The 20,631-nt window shown below is 30.6% G+C and overlaps 1 protein-coding gene across 1 annotated transcript; it reads left to right on the plus strand.

The window, feature by feature from the left end:
- The first annotated feature begins 10 nt into the window (after positions 1-10).
- Positions 11-20,344, plus strand: LOC127280699 (uncharacterized). Its single transcript, XM_051303884.1, has 10 exons — positions 11-413; positions 1,348-1,532; positions 1,619-1,815; positions 1,930-12,167; positions 12,228-12,339; positions 12,410-13,202; positions 13,365-13,481; positions 14,576-14,672; positions 14,778-15,895; positions 15,963-20,344. Exons 1-10 carry the CDS (start codon positions 269-271, stop codon positions 16,869-16,871), a joined length of 13,911 nt encoding a protein of 4,636 aa, XP_051159841.1. The 5' UTR covers positions 11-268; the 3' UTR covers positions 16,872-20,344.
- Positions 20,345-20,631: the final 287 nt, after the last annotated feature.

Genomic DNA, 20,631 nt, shown 5'->3' on the forward strand with positions numbered 1-20,631 from the left:
AGGGGTCAGTGTGTGTTGTGGTGCGGTGTATGTCCAGGAAGCGTCGTCCTAGGCGGCTCACTCGTCAAACGGCGTCATTAAATATTGATAATTTGAAACAAAAATTTGTTTCTCATATTTTTCAAAATTGAATATTCTTTTTTTTTTGAAAAAAAAAGAAGAGAAAGAAAAAAAAGTGTATTTTGTGATGAGTCGGTTCTTCTTTTAGCTTAGTGTGTGTGTGTATGTGAGCGCGACGACGACGACGACGGGCAAGAGCGGCGGAAAAATGGCGTCCGATAACGAAGCCTCCTGCGTGAGTGACCCAAATTTCGCTGTGATTTGTTCGTTTCTCGATTGTTTTGGCAAAAGTTGCGGCATTGAGTATCCGGATATTTCCCAGCTTCAAGAAATGCTTGATAACACACAAGAAGGTAAGTTGAAATTATGATAAATAGACAATACAAACACTACGGGCGCTCCTTCATCTTCTTTCATTTCTTCCGGGAGTTGTCGCAATTCTTTTCAACATAATAAAGTAATTGTCAATTTTTATCATATTATTTATTACAATTGACAATATTGTCATGTTTTGAGCTTATGTTTGGTTTTAGTTTTCTTGTATATTACATTCAATTTCAAGTATTGTGTGATAACAAAAAAAGGAGAGGAAAAAAAAAATATTGCATGGCTCTCAAATTGCCGCCTGTATTGACGGATAGATTCGTATTTGTTTTTGTTTTTTTTTTTATTATTTTGCTCCTCCACGTTTTAGCCTCCTTAATCATCCCTTTGTCTCTCTTTCCTAAGGGTTTTGTTGTTGTCTAATCCACGTGATTTTTTGGGAGTTTCATTTTTCAACAATGAAATTCTTTAAATGAAATAGACATTTTTATGTTGAGTGAGGCAACCCTTTTTTATTTTACACCTAAGCACTTTTATTTCATTTGTATTTTTGAATACAAAATGTTTTTTTTTTACATGAATGTTTTTTCTAATTAAAAAAGAATTTTTTTTCCTTTTTATAAAACTAATTAAGTAAAATTGTTTTTTTATGGTTTTATATTTGTCTTTTTGATTTTTATTTTTTAAAATAATTTTTACATTTCTCAGATATTCTTCAGTGACCTTGAAATTAGAATTATTTCAAGTTCATTTGTCACGTGAAAAAAGAAAATTTGAGATAATTAAAGCGTTAAAATATTTGTTAATTAATGTATCTTTTTATTATAATCCTTATTCACTTTTCGATTTTTTTTTTTTTTTTTTAAACACTTTTTGTTTACAGTTTAGTAAAATTAGCTTCAATTGAAAGAAACTGAAATTTAATTTCAGTTTAATGTTATTTTTGAAATTTATTTGTTGCAGTGCCACAGCCTTTAATAGATTTACATATAAAATTGTTGCGAAAAACAAGAAAAACTGTCACTGTTGACAAATGGGAAAGGGCTTTAGTAAAATTCTGTCATACCTATTCTAATCAAGATGGTTGGGAATTGGAGCGTTTTGGATATAAAAAATCACGTGTTGCTGTAAAATTACGCATACTAAAGGTATTGTTTTTTTCAAAAATAAATTAATCATCATTAAATTAATTAACTAATTAAAATATTAATTATGAAAAAAAAAATAATTTTAGGGTCTTTTGGAATCGCAATTTGATTTTAATCAAAAATTCAAGAACGAATTGAATAAACAAACAGGAAGTGAACTGAGATTAGAACCTTTAGGAAGAGACAAAACTGGACTTTCTTATTGGTGTCAACTTGATGAGGATTGTAACATAAGAATTTATCGCGAAGATTTAGAGGAAGAAAATTGGGAACTTGTTGCCCAGTAGGTTTCAAAAAATTTCTTTATGTTTAAATTAATCTTCTAAAATTTAATTTTTTTTGTAACTTTATTTGCTAAAATTGTATTAAACAAGAAAAACCTTTTTTTTTTTTTTAGGAATCGTGAAGGAATAGTTAATCTCATAAGTTCCTTATCGAATGGTGAAATAATTCCTCTAAATGAAGACAGCAGTAGTTTAGAAACATTGGAGAAACCTACAATTGACACAGGTCAAGAACCAGCAGCTAATGATGAAGAGGAAGAGGAGGAGGAGGAAGAAGAAGAAGAAGACGAAGAAGAAGAAGAAGAAGAAGAGGAAAAATCTAATCCCGAGAAACAAAAAGTCCCCGAAGTTGAGAAAATTGAGGAATCAAATTTAAAAAATGACAAGAAATCGAGTGAAACTAAATCATTAAATGAAGATACTACAGAAAAGAAAGTGGAACTTCCAAAAGAAGAAAGTAATAAAAAAGAAATTCAACAATTAACGAAAGAAAACAAACCCGAAGAATCAAAAGTTCCCGAAGTAGTGGAGAATTTAAAAGAAGAAGAAGAAAAAGAAAAGAAAGAAATTTCTAATAAATTAGTTGAAAATACAAAAGAAATTGTGAACAAAAATAAATCCGACAATGATAATGAGAATCGAAAGAAAACTGAGAGTAATAAAAATATCGATGAACCAAAATCAATAGAAACACCTGTAATAATAACATCACCTTTAAAATTAAATCATCACGAGGTAAAAAAAACAGAGGCAAAAATCTCTAAACCAATTGTTGAGGAAACAACTGATTCTTTAATGAAATCCCTTGAGAAACTTTCCGGTAAAACAAGTGGTAATGTTCTTGAAACATCATCAATTCTTCACAATAAACATTCAATAAAACCAATTGATAAATTAGCCGCTAATCTTGTTAGGATACAATCGGAAAAATTGGAAAAGCCAATTAAATCACTTGAGAAGATAGCTGAGAATTTGGCAAAATCAAATCAAGCAATTTTAACAAGCACAGAAGAATTTCCACAGGATTTTTGTTCGCGTAATTCCGATAAATCATTGAAACAAACGAATCGACGAGTAGGTGGAGGTGGAGGAATTGATCTCTCAACATCGCCACGTGGTTGGGAAACTGCAAACGATCATAATAGGCCTGTTGATTTTTCAGGAATCGATCTCTCTAGTCGTAAAACAAATTATCGTGTTCAGGACAATGATGTTCAACACAAGGAAATTGATTTGAGCACAAAAAAAACAAAACAACAGGACGTTCCAATTGCTTATGATGCGCGCGCTGTAATGATGCGAAATCATGCAATGGTCGCCGATCTCAGTAAACGACAAATGTCCTTTACAAATTATGATCATCCACCATATCACAGTACAGGACGAACGCCAACAAAAGATGAACATCGATTACCAAGTTATAGTATTGTTCCCGATCCAAGTAAACTCGCAACACTTCGTATGGGAACAATGAAACGAAATCATGAACAAGAATTGGTGCAAAATGATCATGTGAAGAGACATAGGCCTGATGTGATTCCAATTCGACCAAGCAACGAAAAGAGACAATGGAGAGATAATGTTGGTGAAGCAATTGAAGAACCATTAATGATGGTACATGGCGAAGGATCAGGTAGTGATTGTGATGCTGTTAATCCAATAATAATTGAAGACGAAATCATCGAAACAACCATGTATTTTTATGGTGAAGGTTCAGGTGCTGATTGTGATACAGGTAATCCCGGCGATGATGCTTCCGACAATAAAGAAACTAATGAATCAAAAAAAATTGATGACAACGCTCTTCCACCTAATAATATAACGAAAATCAATCGAAATTGTTCACAATCAGAGGAGAATTGTCAACCAAAATTTAAGCCATCACTTGGCATTCAAGTAATTCCAAAATCATCGACATCGCCTCTAAAAAGGATATCAAGATGGGACGTTGGTGGACCCGAGAAAAAGGAAACTGAAGAGAACATATCAAATGAAAATAAAAATCTTGAGAATGATAGAGTAAATTTCAAAAATTTTGACGAACAAAATGAAGTGAAATCAGTGGAAAATCGTTTATCACCGCCGAAATTTTTCTTTGGGCCAAATTGTGTTTCGTTTACATCGAAAAACGAAGACGAAGTCGATCGTGTTGTTGTGAATGAAAGTGAAAGCGAAACACAAAAGAATTTTGTCACCAAGGATAATAATAATCATAATAAGCAAGAAAAATTAGTTTCTATATCGACAAACGTTAATGAGAGGATTGTTTTTGAAAATAAAGACAATATTGAAATAAAAAATGATCTCGACACTGAGGATCATCGTATTGATTTAAAAAATGATGTTGAAAATGAAATTATTGCTGAGAATCAGGAAAATGCAAATGTAAATTTTGAAATTCCTTGTGCTTCACGTGATGAGAAAAATTTTCTCTCTCAACAAAAGGAAGAGGGAGAAAATGATTCTAAATCGAGAAATGAATCAAATCTTAAAAATGTGGATTCAAAAAATTCTACAAATCCCAATGATTTAAGAATTTCTTCAATAATCGATTCTGAGGCATCATCTAGTAATAAATTAAATGTGGAAACAATTCAAGAAACGGAATTATCATCAAAAAGTAGTGAAATTGAATTAATAATATCGAAAAATAATGAAATTAATAAACAAGATGATGCAAATTATTCACCAGAATCTTTCACCAAAGATCTTGATAATGAAGATGAAAATTTTTCTCCCCTCCCAACGGGAACAATTCAAAAAAATGAAACAACTTTAGAACAAGTTGAAGATAATTTTGAACAAGAATTAAAAAAAGTTGAACAAGAAATTGAGAATTTGGAACAAACGAAAGAAAATTTGATATTAAATGACGATTATCAGGAAAGTTCAAATATAACAGAAGAAATAGATTTTGATGAAGAAACAATTAAATCAAAAGAAGATGATAATCGAGATAAATCAAATAAAATTGACAAAGAGCCAAAAGCTGAAGGAACAAGTTTTGTCATTGAAACAACAAAAGAGGAGAAAATTTTAGAGGAAAAAAATTTGTGCAACGAAATGAATGAAGAAAATTTTGATGCTCCTGTAATTGAAGAGAAAAACTCTGATAACTTGATTCCAGAAGAACGAATTTTAGAAGAAAAGGACTCAATTTTAGAGGAGAAGATAGAAAGTTCACTATTGGAAGAAAAAATTGAAGATTCACTTTTAGAAGAAAAAACTGAAGATTCACTTTTAGAGGAGAAAACTGAAGATTCAGTTTTAGATGAAAAAATTGAAGATTCAATTCTCGAAGAAAAAACTGAGGATTCAATTTTAGAAGAAGAAACAGAAGATTCAATTCTCGAAGAAAAAAATGAAGATTCAATTCTAGAAGAGAAAAATATCGATGATACACTTTCAAAAGAAAAGCAATTAGAAGATTTACTTTTAGAAGAAAAAGTAGAAGATTCAGTGTTAGATGAAAAAGCAGAAGATTTACTATTAGAAGATAAGGATATATTTTCAAATGAGAAAGATGATACGAACGTGACTGAAAATATCATAAAAGATTTAGAGGAAAAAGTTTTAATTGAAAAATCAGAAATATTTCCAATGAAAAATGATGATTCAAAATTAGTTGATTCTTCAATTGAAATACCTCAACAATTCGAGGCTGAGAAAGAGGATATTTCAATAATTTCTAAAGAAAATGTTCCCAAGGATATTGATACGACAGAAGATAGAGGATTATTACAAAAAGAAAAAGAAGAAGAAGAAGAAAGCAACATTGAATCAATATCACAAATAGAAACAATGGAAGAATCAAATTTGTCAAGCAAAAACGAGGAAAGTGTAGAAATGTTAAATCTTTCTAAGGAAAAATTGGAAATAACTGAGAAATCGAATATTCTCGAAGAATCAAATTTGACAGAAGTGAAAGAGGAATTGAATGTTTTAGAAAGTAAAAATACGTTAAATCTTCGGGAGGAAAAAGAAGACGAACAAGAATTGAATATTTCAGAGAGTGGAGAAATTTCAAATTTGTCTGAAGAAAAAGAGGAATTGACAATTCAACAAAGTCAAGAAAAAATGTCAAATCTTCCAGAAACTTTAGATGAAACGAATTTGTCGGAAAAATTAAATACACCAAAAGAAGAAAAAGAGGAATTGAATATTCAAGAAAGTGAAAAATTGTCAAATCTTCCAGAAGAATTGAATCTGTCAGAAAAATTAAATTCACCAGATGAAAAAGAGGAATTGAATATTTCAGAAAGTGAGAAATTGTCAAATCTTCTGGAAACAACAGAAGAATCGAATCTGTCAGAAACTTTAAATTCACCAGATGAAAAAGAGGAATTGAATATTTCTAAAAGCGAAACGATTGTTTTAGAAAAATTAAATTCACCTGAAGAAATGGAGGAATTAAATAATCAAGAAAATAAAATGGAAATTATTTCCGAAAATATTGAAAATACAAATTCTTCTGTAAATTTAAAAAATGACGATCAACCAGAATCAACAACAACAGAGGAATTGAATTTGCCTAAAGAATCGATTTTGTCCTTAGATTCTGAAAAATTGGATCTTCCAAAAAATGATGATGTTAAAGAAATGAATTTTTCTGAAAATAGTGCTAAAAAAATGGAAGAAAAGGAAAATTTAACAGAGAAGAAATCACAAAAACTAATTGAATCTAAATCGCTCGTTGGGGATTACGATAGTGATAATGAAAGTGAAAATGACTTTGATAATGACAATGTCGAATACAAATCACCTGAAGATCGTGAAGATGAAATTTTATGTAATGATGTCAATATTCCATCAAGTATTGCAACAATTACTACCAAAGATGTATCAGAATCAAATATTCATAAGAAAATTGAGTGCACCAATGTTGATACAATGGAAATTAAGAATATTGAATCTGCAACGAATGTTGAATCTCCAATGAAAATTGAAGATAAAAATCAACTGGAATCGACAATGGAAATTGAAGATTCGAAAATAATTGAATCACCAATAGAAATTGTCAATGAAAAAGAAATTGAATCCCCAACGAAATTTGTTGATGATACAAAAAATGTTGAAACATCAACAAAATTGAAAGATGTAAAAGAAATTGATAGTGATGCTAATAAAAATATTCAAGAAAAAGATGAAAATGAAGAATTAAAAAATTTACAAACAAAATCTCAAATTGATAACAATTTTGTCGCTGATCGTGAATTTTTCAATAAAGAAATGAAAAATATTGATGTAAAATTGCCAAATGTACAAATGGAAAATCGTGAATCACTTTTAAATGAATTTAATATAAACGATGAAGAAACACTAATGGAATCAGGTAAAACTGTTGACATTTGCAATCGTGTTGAACATATTGTTACTGACAGTATGGATATGGTTGATGATTCTGAAGATCAAGAGGCATTTATTGAATCGGGTAAAGTTGATGATCTTTGCAATCAAATTGATAGTACACTCAATGAAAAAAGCAATGATTCTGAAACAATTGTCAAAGAATTTCCATTATCAGAAAAAAAAGATGCTTTAACAATAAACGAAAATGTGAAAACTGAGGAAAATTTAAAAGAAATTTCCATTGATACTAGTGCGAAAAATATTGATAATACTGAACAATCACAAAATGTTTCCAAAAATATTGATATTGAATCTATTAAAAATATTAACGATAAGCAAATTTCTGAAATTCAAAACTATGCGTCAAGAAATGAAATTTCAAAAATCATTGAAGAAGACACGGAAAATAAAGAAGTTCCTGAATTAGAAAATATTAAACATACTGAGACTAAAATTCCTGAAAATAAAGAAATTTTTGATTCAATGCCTGTGAATATAAATGAAAATGTCCCGAACAAGGAATCAATTGTCAATAAAATAAATTACAATAAAGAATCACAAAAATCGTTAAATAAAAAATCATTTACTTTACATGATGAAGAAATTGAATCAGATGATGATCCATCATTAATTATTCAGTCTTCAAAAAGAAGAAAAGAAGAAATTGATGATACATCTTATGAAATGAATTTATCACTTGCTAAAGAATCAATAAAACAAGTGCCTATTATGAATCTTACAAATCATTCAATTGTCGAGGAAGAAAAAATTATTGCCACCGAAAAAAGTGAAACAATCATTTCTAAAAAAGATTCCAATTTACTTATTGAAGATCTAACATGTAATAAAGCAAGAATTGATATTTTACCCGAAGCTATCACAGCTGAAATTTCCGAAATCAAAGAATTCAAAAGAGATGTTATTAAAAGATCTGGTATTAATTTTGATACAGACGATGATAGTCCACCAGCTAAATTAAAATCACCATTTAATAAAAAGATAATTGAAAATATTGATGATAATATTTCAAGGATTGAAGATAAAGAAGCTAGTCAACAATTTGAAACTACTAGTAAAAATTTCCAATCATTAGAACATGATGACAGTGAATCATCAAATAAAAAGGAAGATACAATCACTAAAGATGATGAAATCATCAAAATTGATGAATCTTCCAGTAAAGATGAAAATCAATTGGTAAAAGATCAAAAAATATCTGAAAGTGAAAAAACTGAAGATATTGCTATTATTGAAAGTTCAGATAAAATTGAAGACTCCACAATCACGGAAATGATAACGGAGAAAGAAGATATAATTATTGAGAGTTCAGACGAAGGTGAAGATCTAGCGATTATTGATAATTTAGACGAAAAGGAAGATGATGTTATGATTATTGATAAAAGTGAAGATCATTCTGCTGTGATTGAAACATCAGAGAAAAATGAAGATCTAATCACTGAAACATCAGAGAAAAATGAAGATTTAATCACTGAAACATCAGATAAGAATGATGACATTTTGATTGTTGAGACTTCGAATAAAAGTGAAGATATCGCAATCACTGAATCAAACACACCCGAAAAAAGTGAAGATGCATCATCAGTTACTGAAATGACTTTGGATAAAAATGAAGATGTTACAATTGTCGAAACATCGGATAAAAATAAAGATGTTCCAATAATCGAAACATTGGATAAAAATAAAGATGTTGCAATTGTCGAGACATTGGATAAAAATGAAGATGTTCCAATAATTGAAACTTTAGACAAAAATGAAGATGCTGCAATTGTCGAGACTTTAGATGATAATAATAAAGAAACCGCTGTTATTACGTCGACTTCCGCCGAAAGTGAAAGTGAAATCGTGCCAAGTGTTAGTAAATCAACATTTGATAACAGTGAAGTTGACAAAAATGACAACAAAGATTCCAATGAAAAGCTCAAAACAATTGAGATCACAAAAGATTCTAAATCCACTGAAAATCTTGATGAAGATACAAAAATTGCATCGAAAGCTCCTAAAGTTGATGAAGATTCCAAAATTGTGGAAGATTCCAAAATTGTGGAAGATTCCAAAGTTGCTGAAGATCCCAAAATTGTGGAAGATTCCAATGTTGCTGAAGATTCCAAAATTGTGCAAGATTCCAAAATTGTGGTAGAACCCAAAATTGTGGAAGATTCAAAAAGTGCTGAAGATTCTAAAATTGTGGAAGATTCCAAAGTTTCTGAAGATCCCAAAATTGTGGAAGATTCAAAAAGTGCTGAAGATTCCAAAATTGTGGAAGATTCCAAAGTTGCTGAAGATCCCAAAATTGTGGAAGATTCAAAAAGTGCTGAAGATTCCAAAGTTGCTGAAGATCCCAAAATTGTGGAAGATTCCAAAATTGTGGTAGAACCCAAAATTGTGGAAGATTCAAAAAGTGCTAAAGATTCCAAAATTGTGGAAGATTCAAAAAGTGCTGAAGATTCCAAAGTTGTCGAAGATTCAAAAAGTGCTGAAGATTCTAAAATTGCTGAAGAATCCAACACAACTGAAGAGTCTAAAGTAACAGAAAATGTCCGGGTCACTAGAAGTCTTCGCGTTAGACAAGATTTGAAAACAGTGAAAAATCTTGTGACTCTTGTTGAAACACCAGAAATTAGTGAATCAAAATCACAGCCGGATGATTCGATAATAATTGATTCAGACGATTCAATGCCATTTGATTCGGATATAACATTTAATCCTCCCGAGGAATTGGATCCCCTTGCTGATGATGAGTCATCGAAAACAATAATTGAGGATTCATCAAAAGAAAGTGAACCAATTCATCGAATGAGTATTCGAGTGAAATCATTTACTGAACTCACTGGTCGTCAAGAAGAGAGTATAGAGCTACCAAAACCAACACGTAAACGTCGCAAGGCTGAAATTGATATTAATCTTGACGATATTAAAAATGCTGAGGATGATAATAATCAAGTTGGCAAGAGAATGAGATTACGTGGAAGACGTGTTGATATGCAATTGAGAAAATCGGTTGAGGATAGTCGTGTGATTGCAATAAGTTCCGAGGATGAGACAGCAAAGAATATTGTTGTTCCAGTGATTGTTGTTCCTGAAGAATGTAAAGAGACAAGTAATGATGATGATGTTGTCATTGAAAATGAGATTTCATTGTCGAAAAAAGCTCGAGGAAGACCCCGTGGACGTAAAAGAAGAGGTGGTAGTTGCCGTGGACGTAATAAACCAAAAATACAAGGTCAAAGTCAAGAAGAAACACCGGAAGTTGAATCGGAAGATCAAGAAACTGAGGTACTTGACGAATCACTAGAACAAAAATCCCAAGAGGTGGAAGAATCACATAAAAAGGAGGTGGAAGAATCACATAAAAAGGAGGTGGAAGAATCACATGAAAAGGAGGAGGAAGAATCACATGAAAAGGAGGAGGAGACACATGAACCGGAGGAGTCACACGAACCAGATGAAACAATTGACACCCCGGGAGCAGAAACACCCGATTCAAAAAAGAAGAGAAAGAAACGAAAAATGGTTCTTGGCTTGATGATCGGAAGAGATATGCCCGAAGGACAAGCTAATGAAGAAATGCCCGTGAGAGCTTCGAGAAGAATTGCACAATTGAAAATAAAAGAAGAGGCCGATAAAAGAAGAATTGAGGAGGAGATTAAATCGAAAAAACCCGAAGATTCACCGGACAAGAAGAAAAGAAAAAAGCATAAGGAGAGTGATGAGGAAATTGTTGTTGTCAAGGAAGTTGAAAAGGAGGTGAAAAAGAAGAAGAAAAAGAAGAGAAGAAGGAAAGAGAAAAAATTTAATGAATCAAAACCATGGGAGAGTTCAACTGATTCGAGTAGCGATGATGAGAATGAAGCTGAAGAAGAAGAAGAAGAAATTGAAAGTGACGTATCATTGGAATTTAAAAGTGATCATGAATTTTCACCAGAAAGTGATTTAGAGAAAGATGAAGAAGCCGAACCAATGAGACGTGCAAGAACGGCAAGAAAATCACAGAGCGATGTTGAAGAGGCTGATGATGAATACGCTTGTCAAAAATGTGAAAAAGCCGATCATCCAGAATGGATTTTACTTTGTGATAGTTGTGACAAGGGATGGCATTGCTCTTGTCTTCGACCAGCGTTGATGATCATTCCCGAAGGTGATTGGTTCTGTCCACCATGTCAGCACACATCATTGGTAATGAAATTACAACAAAAACTTAAGGATTTTGATAGTCAATCAAAGAAATTTGAAAGTGAAATGCTGAGGAAAAAACGTCTCGCCTATGTTGGAATTAGTCTTGAAAATGTCATTAGAAAGGATGGTGATGCAAAAGAAGATGGATCTAAAGGTTCAAGTCAAGGATCTGATGAATCATCATCGTCATCAACATCATCAAGTTCAGAATCGAGTTCCGATAATTCAAGTAGTGATGAAAGTGAACCAGTTTATCAACTCAGAGAGCGAAGATGTGCTAATACTTATAAATTTAATGAATATGATGATATGATTAATGCAGCGATTCAAGATGAAGTTGAAGCTGTACAAGGTGCTGGAAATCAAGGACGAGGGAAAGATATCACGACAATTGTGAATGCTGAAAAGGAAGAAGCTGAAGCTGAGGCTTTAAAGAAACAAATGGAGGATGAGGATGAAAATGAGGAGAAATCGGAGAAGGAGAGCGATGAGGAATATAAGGAAGATAAGGATGATGATGACGAGGAGGATGATGATGATGAAGAGGAGAAAAAGAAGATCGTTGTGAGAAAACAATTGGCTAGAAAGAAGCACAGGAAACTTAATAGTTTGGATGTTAGTAGCGAGGATGATGATCGTTACAGTGATGAAGACTTTAAGGGATCGAGTTCCGAAGAGGAGGATGATGATCGTAATAGTTCAACTGATGAATCGTTCTCTTCTACAAGACGAAAAGGAAGAAAAGGTGCCAAGAGAGCTGTCAGAAGATCCACCAGGGCTCGAACCACACGTTATGATGAAGATTTCAGTAAGTTTTGTAAGAATTCAAAAAAAAAGTTTCTTTTATTTACAAAATTATTTTTTTCAGTTAACGATGACAGCGATGACAGCGATCGTCCAAAAAGAAAGAAGAATCGAGGATGGGACAAAGAATCCGAAAGTGAGGAAAGTGACAATTCATGGAGACAGAGAAAAAAGAGGTAAAATATATGTCACTTAATGTCATTGAATTTTTTTTTTTTTTAAATTAATCTATGTTTTCAATTTTAGAAGTAAAACAATACCATCGAAACCACGATGGATTATGAAAACAAAATCGAAAAAGAAAAAGAAGAGAAGGCGTATTATCGAGCATTCTGATAATCAAAGTGATAACGAAGAGGACGAGCAAATTAGAGCAACAATTAGCGAGAGTGTAGAAAATAAAGAACAAGAAATAGAAGACGCACATCCAGCACCTGAAGTAAATCAAACGGAAAATCAATTGCAAACTGAAGAAACTCCATTGGCTGAAAATACACCAGCGTTGGAAAATTCACCGCAAATGGAAGAAGATGAAGAAGGAGAAGAAGAGGAGGAGGAAGAAGAAGAAGAGGAAGAACAAGAAGAGGAAGAAACAATAACAACAACTGGAGAAGTGAGAGAAAATCCAGAAACAATGGACACAACGGAACCATTGGAAAATGAAAATATTCCAGTTGAAGAGGATAATGATGATGAAGAGGAAGAAGAGGATGAGAATGATAATGAGGAGGAAGATGAGGATGAGGAAGAGGAGGAAGAAGAAGAGGAAGTCGATGATGAAGAGGAACATCATCCTGAACCTCAACCAGAAGCACAAATTGAAACGGAACCAAACATAGAAGCTGGAATTTCTTCTCAACCAATTGTTCAACAAGAATTAATTCCACCACAAACTACAATTTCAAATCAAGAACATGAAGATGAGGAAGAAGAAAAAATTCACGAACTCGATAAAATTCCAATTCATCCTTTATTGGAAGAATATTCTAAAAAGCGAAAGAAGGAACATTTTCCAAAGCAGAAAAAAATTCGGCGAAAGGTAAATTAAATTTTTTTTTTATATTTATTAATATATAATAATATAAAATTTTATAATTGATTAAATTTCAAATAATAATAATAATTTACAAATTTCATTACAGAGAAAGTTATTTTTCTTTTTCTTTATTCATTTAACTAATTATTGATATTTTATTAATAGATTATTTATGGAGGACTACCTGATGAACGACAAGAGCGTGAAGACGAAGTTCTTGGACGACGAACCCGAGGAAGAAAAATTAATTATCAAGAAGCAATGGCATCTGACAGTGAAGAGGTATGAATTTTTAAATTTTTTTTATAATAAATATTATTATAATAACTATTGGGAGGGGGTAAACTGCGACACGACATCTGGTGGTGTAAATATATATTAAACAGAGAGTAAGTAGAAAAAGTAAACAAAACATTAAAAAGTGTGGAAAAAAAGTTAAATTTTATAAATTTCAAAGAAAAATACAGGTAATTTTTGTACATTTATTGATAAAGATAAGGGAGAAGAATAGTTTTTTAAAAAATTTTCATTGAAAAGTAAATTTTTTTGCTTTATATTTAGATGAAAAAGTAGACACGCTTGTCCTAACTTTACTCGTGGTTTCTTTAAAGAAAAAAAAACTAAAGAAATTTTATGTTGTTTATTTTATATTTATTTTAAAAATTAAAAATTGTTTTCACAAAAATATAGAATTTTAATTTTCTTTATGTTCATAGAGCTCTATTTTATTTGTTACAGTGTATTATAAGTTGAACATAACCTAAAAAGCACGACATTGTAAATAGATATGCATTATGAATATATAGTATATACATTTTATTAAAATTGAAAAAAAGAAAATTTAATTTTTTTATGCATTTTACATTTTTATATTAATAATGATTTTGATTTTTTTTAAATTACAGGATTAATAAAATAATGTAAGATGTAAAGAAAGACTGTTTGCACTTTTCACTTAAACTCTTCAAAAAAAAAAATTTTTTTCAAGATTTTTAAAATAAAATTAATTTTAATTTCTTAGTTTTTATTGTTAGAAGTTTGTGAATCAAATCCAAAAATCTTAAAAATTAAAATTATACATGTAATTTGTGTGCTTTTTATCGATGGTATAATATCAGTTTAATAATTTCTGTGACTCTTATAAAAATTTAAATTTTGTTGTACATTAGTAAAAAAAAAATTGTATTAAGTTGGTTTTAATTTTAATGATTTTATAATTTATTTTAAAAACAAATTTGCTTCCCTTTGCGTTGGTTACAAAAGTTACCTATACTTCTGTCAGCCATATTTATTTTATGACGTCACGACTCCCATTTCCAATTATTGTGGTACATTTTAATGTAAGTACTATATAAATATCCCCCTTTTTTTTAAAGGAATTGAAGAAGGCTTTGAAAAAAACAGAAGAGAGCGAAGATGAATTCGTTGTAAATGACAATGAGGAAGTTAATGAAGATGCTGAAAACGATTCAGGTAATATTAGGAAATAAAAATTATAAATAAAATATATATTTCAGTAATAAAGTACTATTTATAATATTTAAATTAATTTATACTATAAACAATATTATTTTCTAGGTGACACATACTCGCCGAAGAAAGATGGAATGAAAGTAAAATTGAAATCGCCAAAAATTAAGAAATTGAAAAAAAATAAAAGTCCAACGAGAAAATTAGTGGATGAGGATGGTACTCCAAGGCCAAGAAAAAAGCCAGGACCAAAACCAGGTAGTAAAAATAAGCCAAGAGCATCAAAATTAGAAATGAATCCATTAATGGACGATGAGGAAATGTTGAAAGGCGTTGATGTTGAAGCAATGGCTAATCCAATGGCAATGGAGAAAGTCGATAATGTATCAATGCACGATCCAAATATTTCTGGTTCAAGTTTAGTGACAGGTGAAGTTGGCGAGGGTTCACTAGCTGGTCTTGGCGCTGGTGAATTGGCCGATATTGATGATGAACAACTCACACAAATGATGATGGAAGACGAGGAATATGGTAAACGTCAACTTGAATTGGCGGCAATTGAAATTGCAAAACGTAAAAAAGAAGAGCGTGAAGCGAAAAAAATGGAAAAAGCACGTTTAAAAGCATTGGAAATATTGGCGGCTGAACGTGAACGTGAAAATGCTCCCGACGATGGTGATATTCCAAAGAAGAAAAAACGTGGACGACGAAGTAAAGCGGAAATTCTCGCCGAACAAATGAGAAGAGATGGAACAACTGATATTGCACTGCCGGGAATGCCATTAATGACACCTGGAATTCCTCCCCCTATGACGTCATCTCCCATTTTAATGTCACCTAATCTCGCAACACCAAATATGACAGTCATGCCTGGAATGATGGGTTCGGATGTTGAAGGACACATGTCCATGATGCCAGGTGGTGATGGACAACTTTTCAGTCCCGAAGGTTCGCCCTTAAAGCCAAAACGAAGAGGTCGTGGTAAAGGTAAAAAGACCCTTGCACTAGAAGCTGCACGCGCTGCAGAGGCAAATGCCAAAAATCCAATGGACGGTGGAATGATGGGCATGGGCACCGATTCAAATCCATCATCCAAATATGATGAGATGCCAAATATTCTTCCAACTCCGGGTAGCAGTACTTCCGGTTCTGCACCATCGACACCTCCAGCGCCTGGTTCCAATATTCAAGGATCACCCTCAACGCAAACTTCCAACTCCTCACAGGTAAAAAATAATAATTTCTAAAAATATATTTTTCTATAATATTTAATTTTTATATTATTCTTTTCAGGGCTATCCACAGCAGTCTTCCGTAATTACAAGAATGCTACAATCACAATCCGTTCCCGGTAGTCCGCAATCATTTACAGCAGCGGCAACAGCAATGGGACATAAATATTTTGGAGGACCAAATCCAGCTGCCCAAATTATTGGCGGTCCTCGTCCTGGTTATGACATGCAACCACGTGGACGAATTCCATCACCATATCGTCAGCAACAATCGGCGATGCCACCTCATTTTGCCGCCGTTCGCTCGGGAACACCACCAATGAGATTACGTGGTCCTGGCCCTCAAATGTATCACTCGTCACATCATCCAATGGATCCATCGCCATCGGGTGGCGGTCCAATATCAATAAATAATCGCGATCGTAGCTCACCACTTGGTCATGTGCCAGGTATGATTCCACCAACAGCGGGAAGTCCTCTCGCAAAAGGTGATCCAACACCGCCACCACCGCCTTATGTACGTGGACCACCAATGTCAAGATTTCCCGATAGTCCACTAAGACATCAAATGCCACCGTTTGCTGGCGCATCGCCAGGTAGTCATTCACTTCAACAACCATCGCCGCCGCCAAGTCGTCCACCAGGTAATTTTTCACCTTATCATCCACCACCACCGCCTAATTATCATTACGGTGCCTATCCACCACCACCACCAATGACAACCGCTGACGATGCTGCTGCCTATCAAGGCTCACCATATCCCGCTGAACATTTCTCAACATCCGCCGATAATCAACCATCAACGGCTCCTCCTCCCCCTCAACCACAACAGCAACAACCACCACCATCACAACAGCAACAACAACCATCTCATCCCCAACAACATCCAAATGATGAGGAAGGTACCGGTGAATTTGGCGGTCTCGTTTCATACTTTAGTAGTCAACGAGAAGATGATCTTGAATCGTAGCAAGATCTTGGCTAACATTAAATCCCCATTTATCTAGTGATTAAAGGGGAAATTGTTTTTTAGCAAAGGGAATTTTCTTTTCATCTTTGTATACCAGAAAAAAAAAAATAATTCTTTCTACTTTCATATTGAAAAAAAAGAGTCGGAGGATTTTTTTTCAGACTCGATGTGTGATGTGTAGTTCCCCCCTCACCCTTCCCCATATGTGCGCGCTTTTATAATAAAAACAAACTTCTAGTTTTTTTTTTTTTTGTTTTTTTGTGTGTGTGTGTGTATGCATGTAATATTGTGTATGTTTGTGATGAAACGAGGTGAAAGAAAAATTTTTATTGTCAAATCGATAATTTGGGCATACATATTAGGACAATTGTAACGACGACGACGACGACGACGCCTTTCTCTCTGATTCCAGTCTCAAAAAATCGATAAAGGAAAAATTATTTTGAACTAATTTCGCTGCCAATTATCAAATAAGAATTGTCCTTTATAATCAATTATTGATTATTTAAAATGAATTATTTATCAAGGTATAGATTATTTACAAAAAAAATATATAAATATATATATTTATCAAAATAAATATTATTTACTGAAAAAAATTTTTTCGATCTACATTAATCAGCAATAAGATTGATAAAAGATCAGTAAAATTATTATAAATAAAAATTGGTAAAGAGATATTGATAAATAAATCAAAACTAAATGGTAAATAATTGGAAAAAAAAACTAATAATGAATCAAGAAAAAGAAATAATCCAGAAAAAATTGATAAATAATGAATAGGATTCATATTGATTATTTATGAAAAAAAGGTGCTTATGAATTTATAAAAATCATTAAGATTATATTAAAATAAGAAACACTGGAAAAATTTATCAATACGTTTCTTGTTGATTATTTATCAGTAAAAATTTTTTCTAGCATTTTTTTTTTAATATATATAAAAACGATGACTTTTATAACAGAAAGTAAGAAAAAAAAAACAAAGAGCTGGAAATGAGAAATTGACGATAGATCTGATGCGCTCCTTTACACGGATTTTTCAGCTCAGGTAGAAAAAAAACATATGTTTTGAAAAAAAAAGAAAATGATAATTGACTTTTAAAAAACAGGTGTTTTATTATTATTATTATCATTTTTTTTTGTAATCGAGTCCCAATGGCCTCTACATCAAAGTTGTTTTTTTTTAATTTTTTTTTCTTTTTAACGAACGGGTAAATCATTAATAAAAGCCGTTGTTACTTGTACATATGTAAATAATACGAATCCTTTAGATTATTATATTGTATATGTATTATATACACAGTCAAGCAGATCACAAATGTAATATTTAAATTAAAAGAAACAAAAGAAAAAAAAAAGTGGAAAGGAACGTCATCCGATTATAATAAATTAACAAAAAAAAAAAATAAAATAAAAGGTGTGAAGACTACTACTATAATTATTTATAAAGAAAAAAAGATTTAGAATTTATAATAGGCAGCATATTGTATTTTACAAATTTTACTTGATAATGATTATTATCATTATTATTATAATTATTACGATTATTATTATTATTATGATTAAAATGAAATGAAAAAAAATACCAGTAAGCTTACTGGAATGAGTCGAAGAGCACGAGGCTGCTGAAATTAAATATTGACAAAATCGACATTTTTATTTTTTGTCCTCGAGTTTCTTCGATGTGCAATAACAGAATTTTTCATTTGCTTACGAGAATGTTTATTTTTATATTATATGTGTACTCTCTTTTTTTGGGCGATAGCAAATTATATCAAAAGTTTTCTAATAATCGAGGAATTTTTGTCTCGTTTTATATTCAAATTCTATTCATTATTAATTCTAAATTAATAATATGTGTAAAACTGTACATTTTTTAAAAATTTGATTCGAAAAAATTTTCGATACTGTCTCTGGATGTTTTTTTTTTTTTGTTAATTATAAATATTGAAAAAAAAATAATTTTCGAGGCAGTTTCCACGATTGTTAATTAACTTTTTTTTCTTTGTAAATTTCATTATTATATTCTTCGATAAAAATTTATTTAACAATAAGTGATCAATTTATAGGGTGAGCAACGTTTTTTTTTTTTAAAAAATAAATTTACATTGAATTTTTTTCTATTTGTCACAAAGAAAGAAGTAAAATCGATAAAAAAGAAAACTTATTTTGATTTTATTTCTTTTTCTCTAATTTTCAATGTAAATTTTTCGAATAATTATTTTCTCAATTTCAGTTAATTGATTAATTTAATTTTTTTCAAAATATTTTCATCTGTACAGTATAATTCCATTTATAAAAAATAAAATGGTGGAAATTGTAAAAATTGGCGTCAAATAAGGATTTTTTTTTCTATTATTTAATAATGGTTATTTCAGTTGGGAAAATTTATTTTCTATATAAAGAATTCACAATTTTTTATGTAAAATAAATTTTTTATGACAGAAAATATTAAATAGAAAAAAAAAATGTCAAAAATTTATTTGAAAATTTTTTGTATTTACATTTTTTTTTGTTTTCTATTGATACTAACATAAGATGTTTTAAATTTGAAAGAATTTAAATTTAAAAAAAAAATAAATAACTGAAATTGAGAAAATGTTTTTCTTTTTTATAAAGATGCAATCTCTTGATCTTCGACGTCTGCAAGCCTAGTGGTGATGCGTAACAGAAAAAAAAACTGTTTAGTTATCACGAGTAAATGCATACCTAATATAAATAGAAATTATATGAATAAACGAAAGATATTACATTATCTTAGGATTAGTAGCTTGGGATAGTTTCCTTTACTTCGAACGTTATTCATGGCACGACAACTCAATGTTTACAAAAGTGACATTTCAATTTTGAACATAAAACAATGTAATCGAAGTTTACTAAAGGATAATTTTTATTCATTTTTTTTCTTAACCTTTTTACGACAAATTTTCGATATAATATTATTATAATTATCATATTATTTAAATAATTTTTTTTCTGCGTCCGTTTCTAATCATTTATTAATTTATATAATATGTCGATTCAAATTTTGTCCATTTTTTCATAAATGTTAAATTGTTGATCTTTTATTTAATTTTTTTTATATTAATTTTCTATATTAAATTAATTTGTAACTTTTTTCTTTTGTTAATAAGTCGGTTTTTAATTGAAAACAAACGTTGAATTTCATAAATATTAAATAATTTTTATTTATCTAATATGTTATTTAATGTTTTAGTAATAATTTCATTATATGGAAAAATTAATTCTATTTTAAAATGTCTGCATGTAAAAATTTGTTTATAATAAAAATAAATCAGGTGCGCACGCAGAAAAAAATTATGAGGGGAGAGAAAAACATTTTTTTTTTTAAAAAAAAGACTACAAAATATTTTTTTTTGTTTCAGTAAGGGTCTAGACCAAACGCAATTATTATATTACATGTTGTAGCCTAATTACAGACGTTTTGTAATAAAATTCAGTATATTGAATTAATTGTTTTATTCTGTATTTTATTATGATCAAGTAATTAATCTAGAAATATTTAATATAACTTCAAAATAATTTTTATCTCTTTTTTAATATTTGTAATTAGAATATAAATAATTGTTAATTAAATAACCGTTAACTTTATTTAATATATTTCAAAATTTTAGAAATAATTTATTCAACATATTATTTTGGTTGTTTAATTTATGATAAATTATCAAGAATTTAAATTATTCTTATTAATTAATAATTTCATTTTATTTTTGCTATTTGACTTTAAAATTGATAC

The sequence above is a fragment of the Leptopilina boulardi genome, unplaced genomic scaffold (genome assembly GCF_019393585.1).
Source record: "Leptopilina boulardi isolate dan_hultmark-lab unplaced genomic scaffold, ZJU_Lbou_2.1 LbouV2_249, whole genome shotgun sequence".
NCBI classification, from domain to species: Eukaryota; Metazoa; Arthropoda; class Insecta; order Hymenoptera; family Figitidae; genus Leptopilina; species Leptopilina boulardi.

Bases quoted from the DNA above. Each gene is read 5' to 3' on its own strand.
- LOC127280699 (XM_051303884.1), top strand. From the start codon at position 269: ATGGCGTCCGATAACGAAGCCTCCTGCGTGAGTGACCCAAATTTCGCT. The intron at 414-1,347 runs GTAAGTTGAAAT...TATTTGTTGCAG, and splicing joins GCTTGATAACACACAAGAAG to TGCCACAGCCTTTAATAGAT. The intron at 15,896-15,962 runs GTAAAAAATAAT...TATTCTTTTCAG, and splicing joins AAACTTCCAACTCCTCACAG to GGCTATCCACAGCAGTCTTC.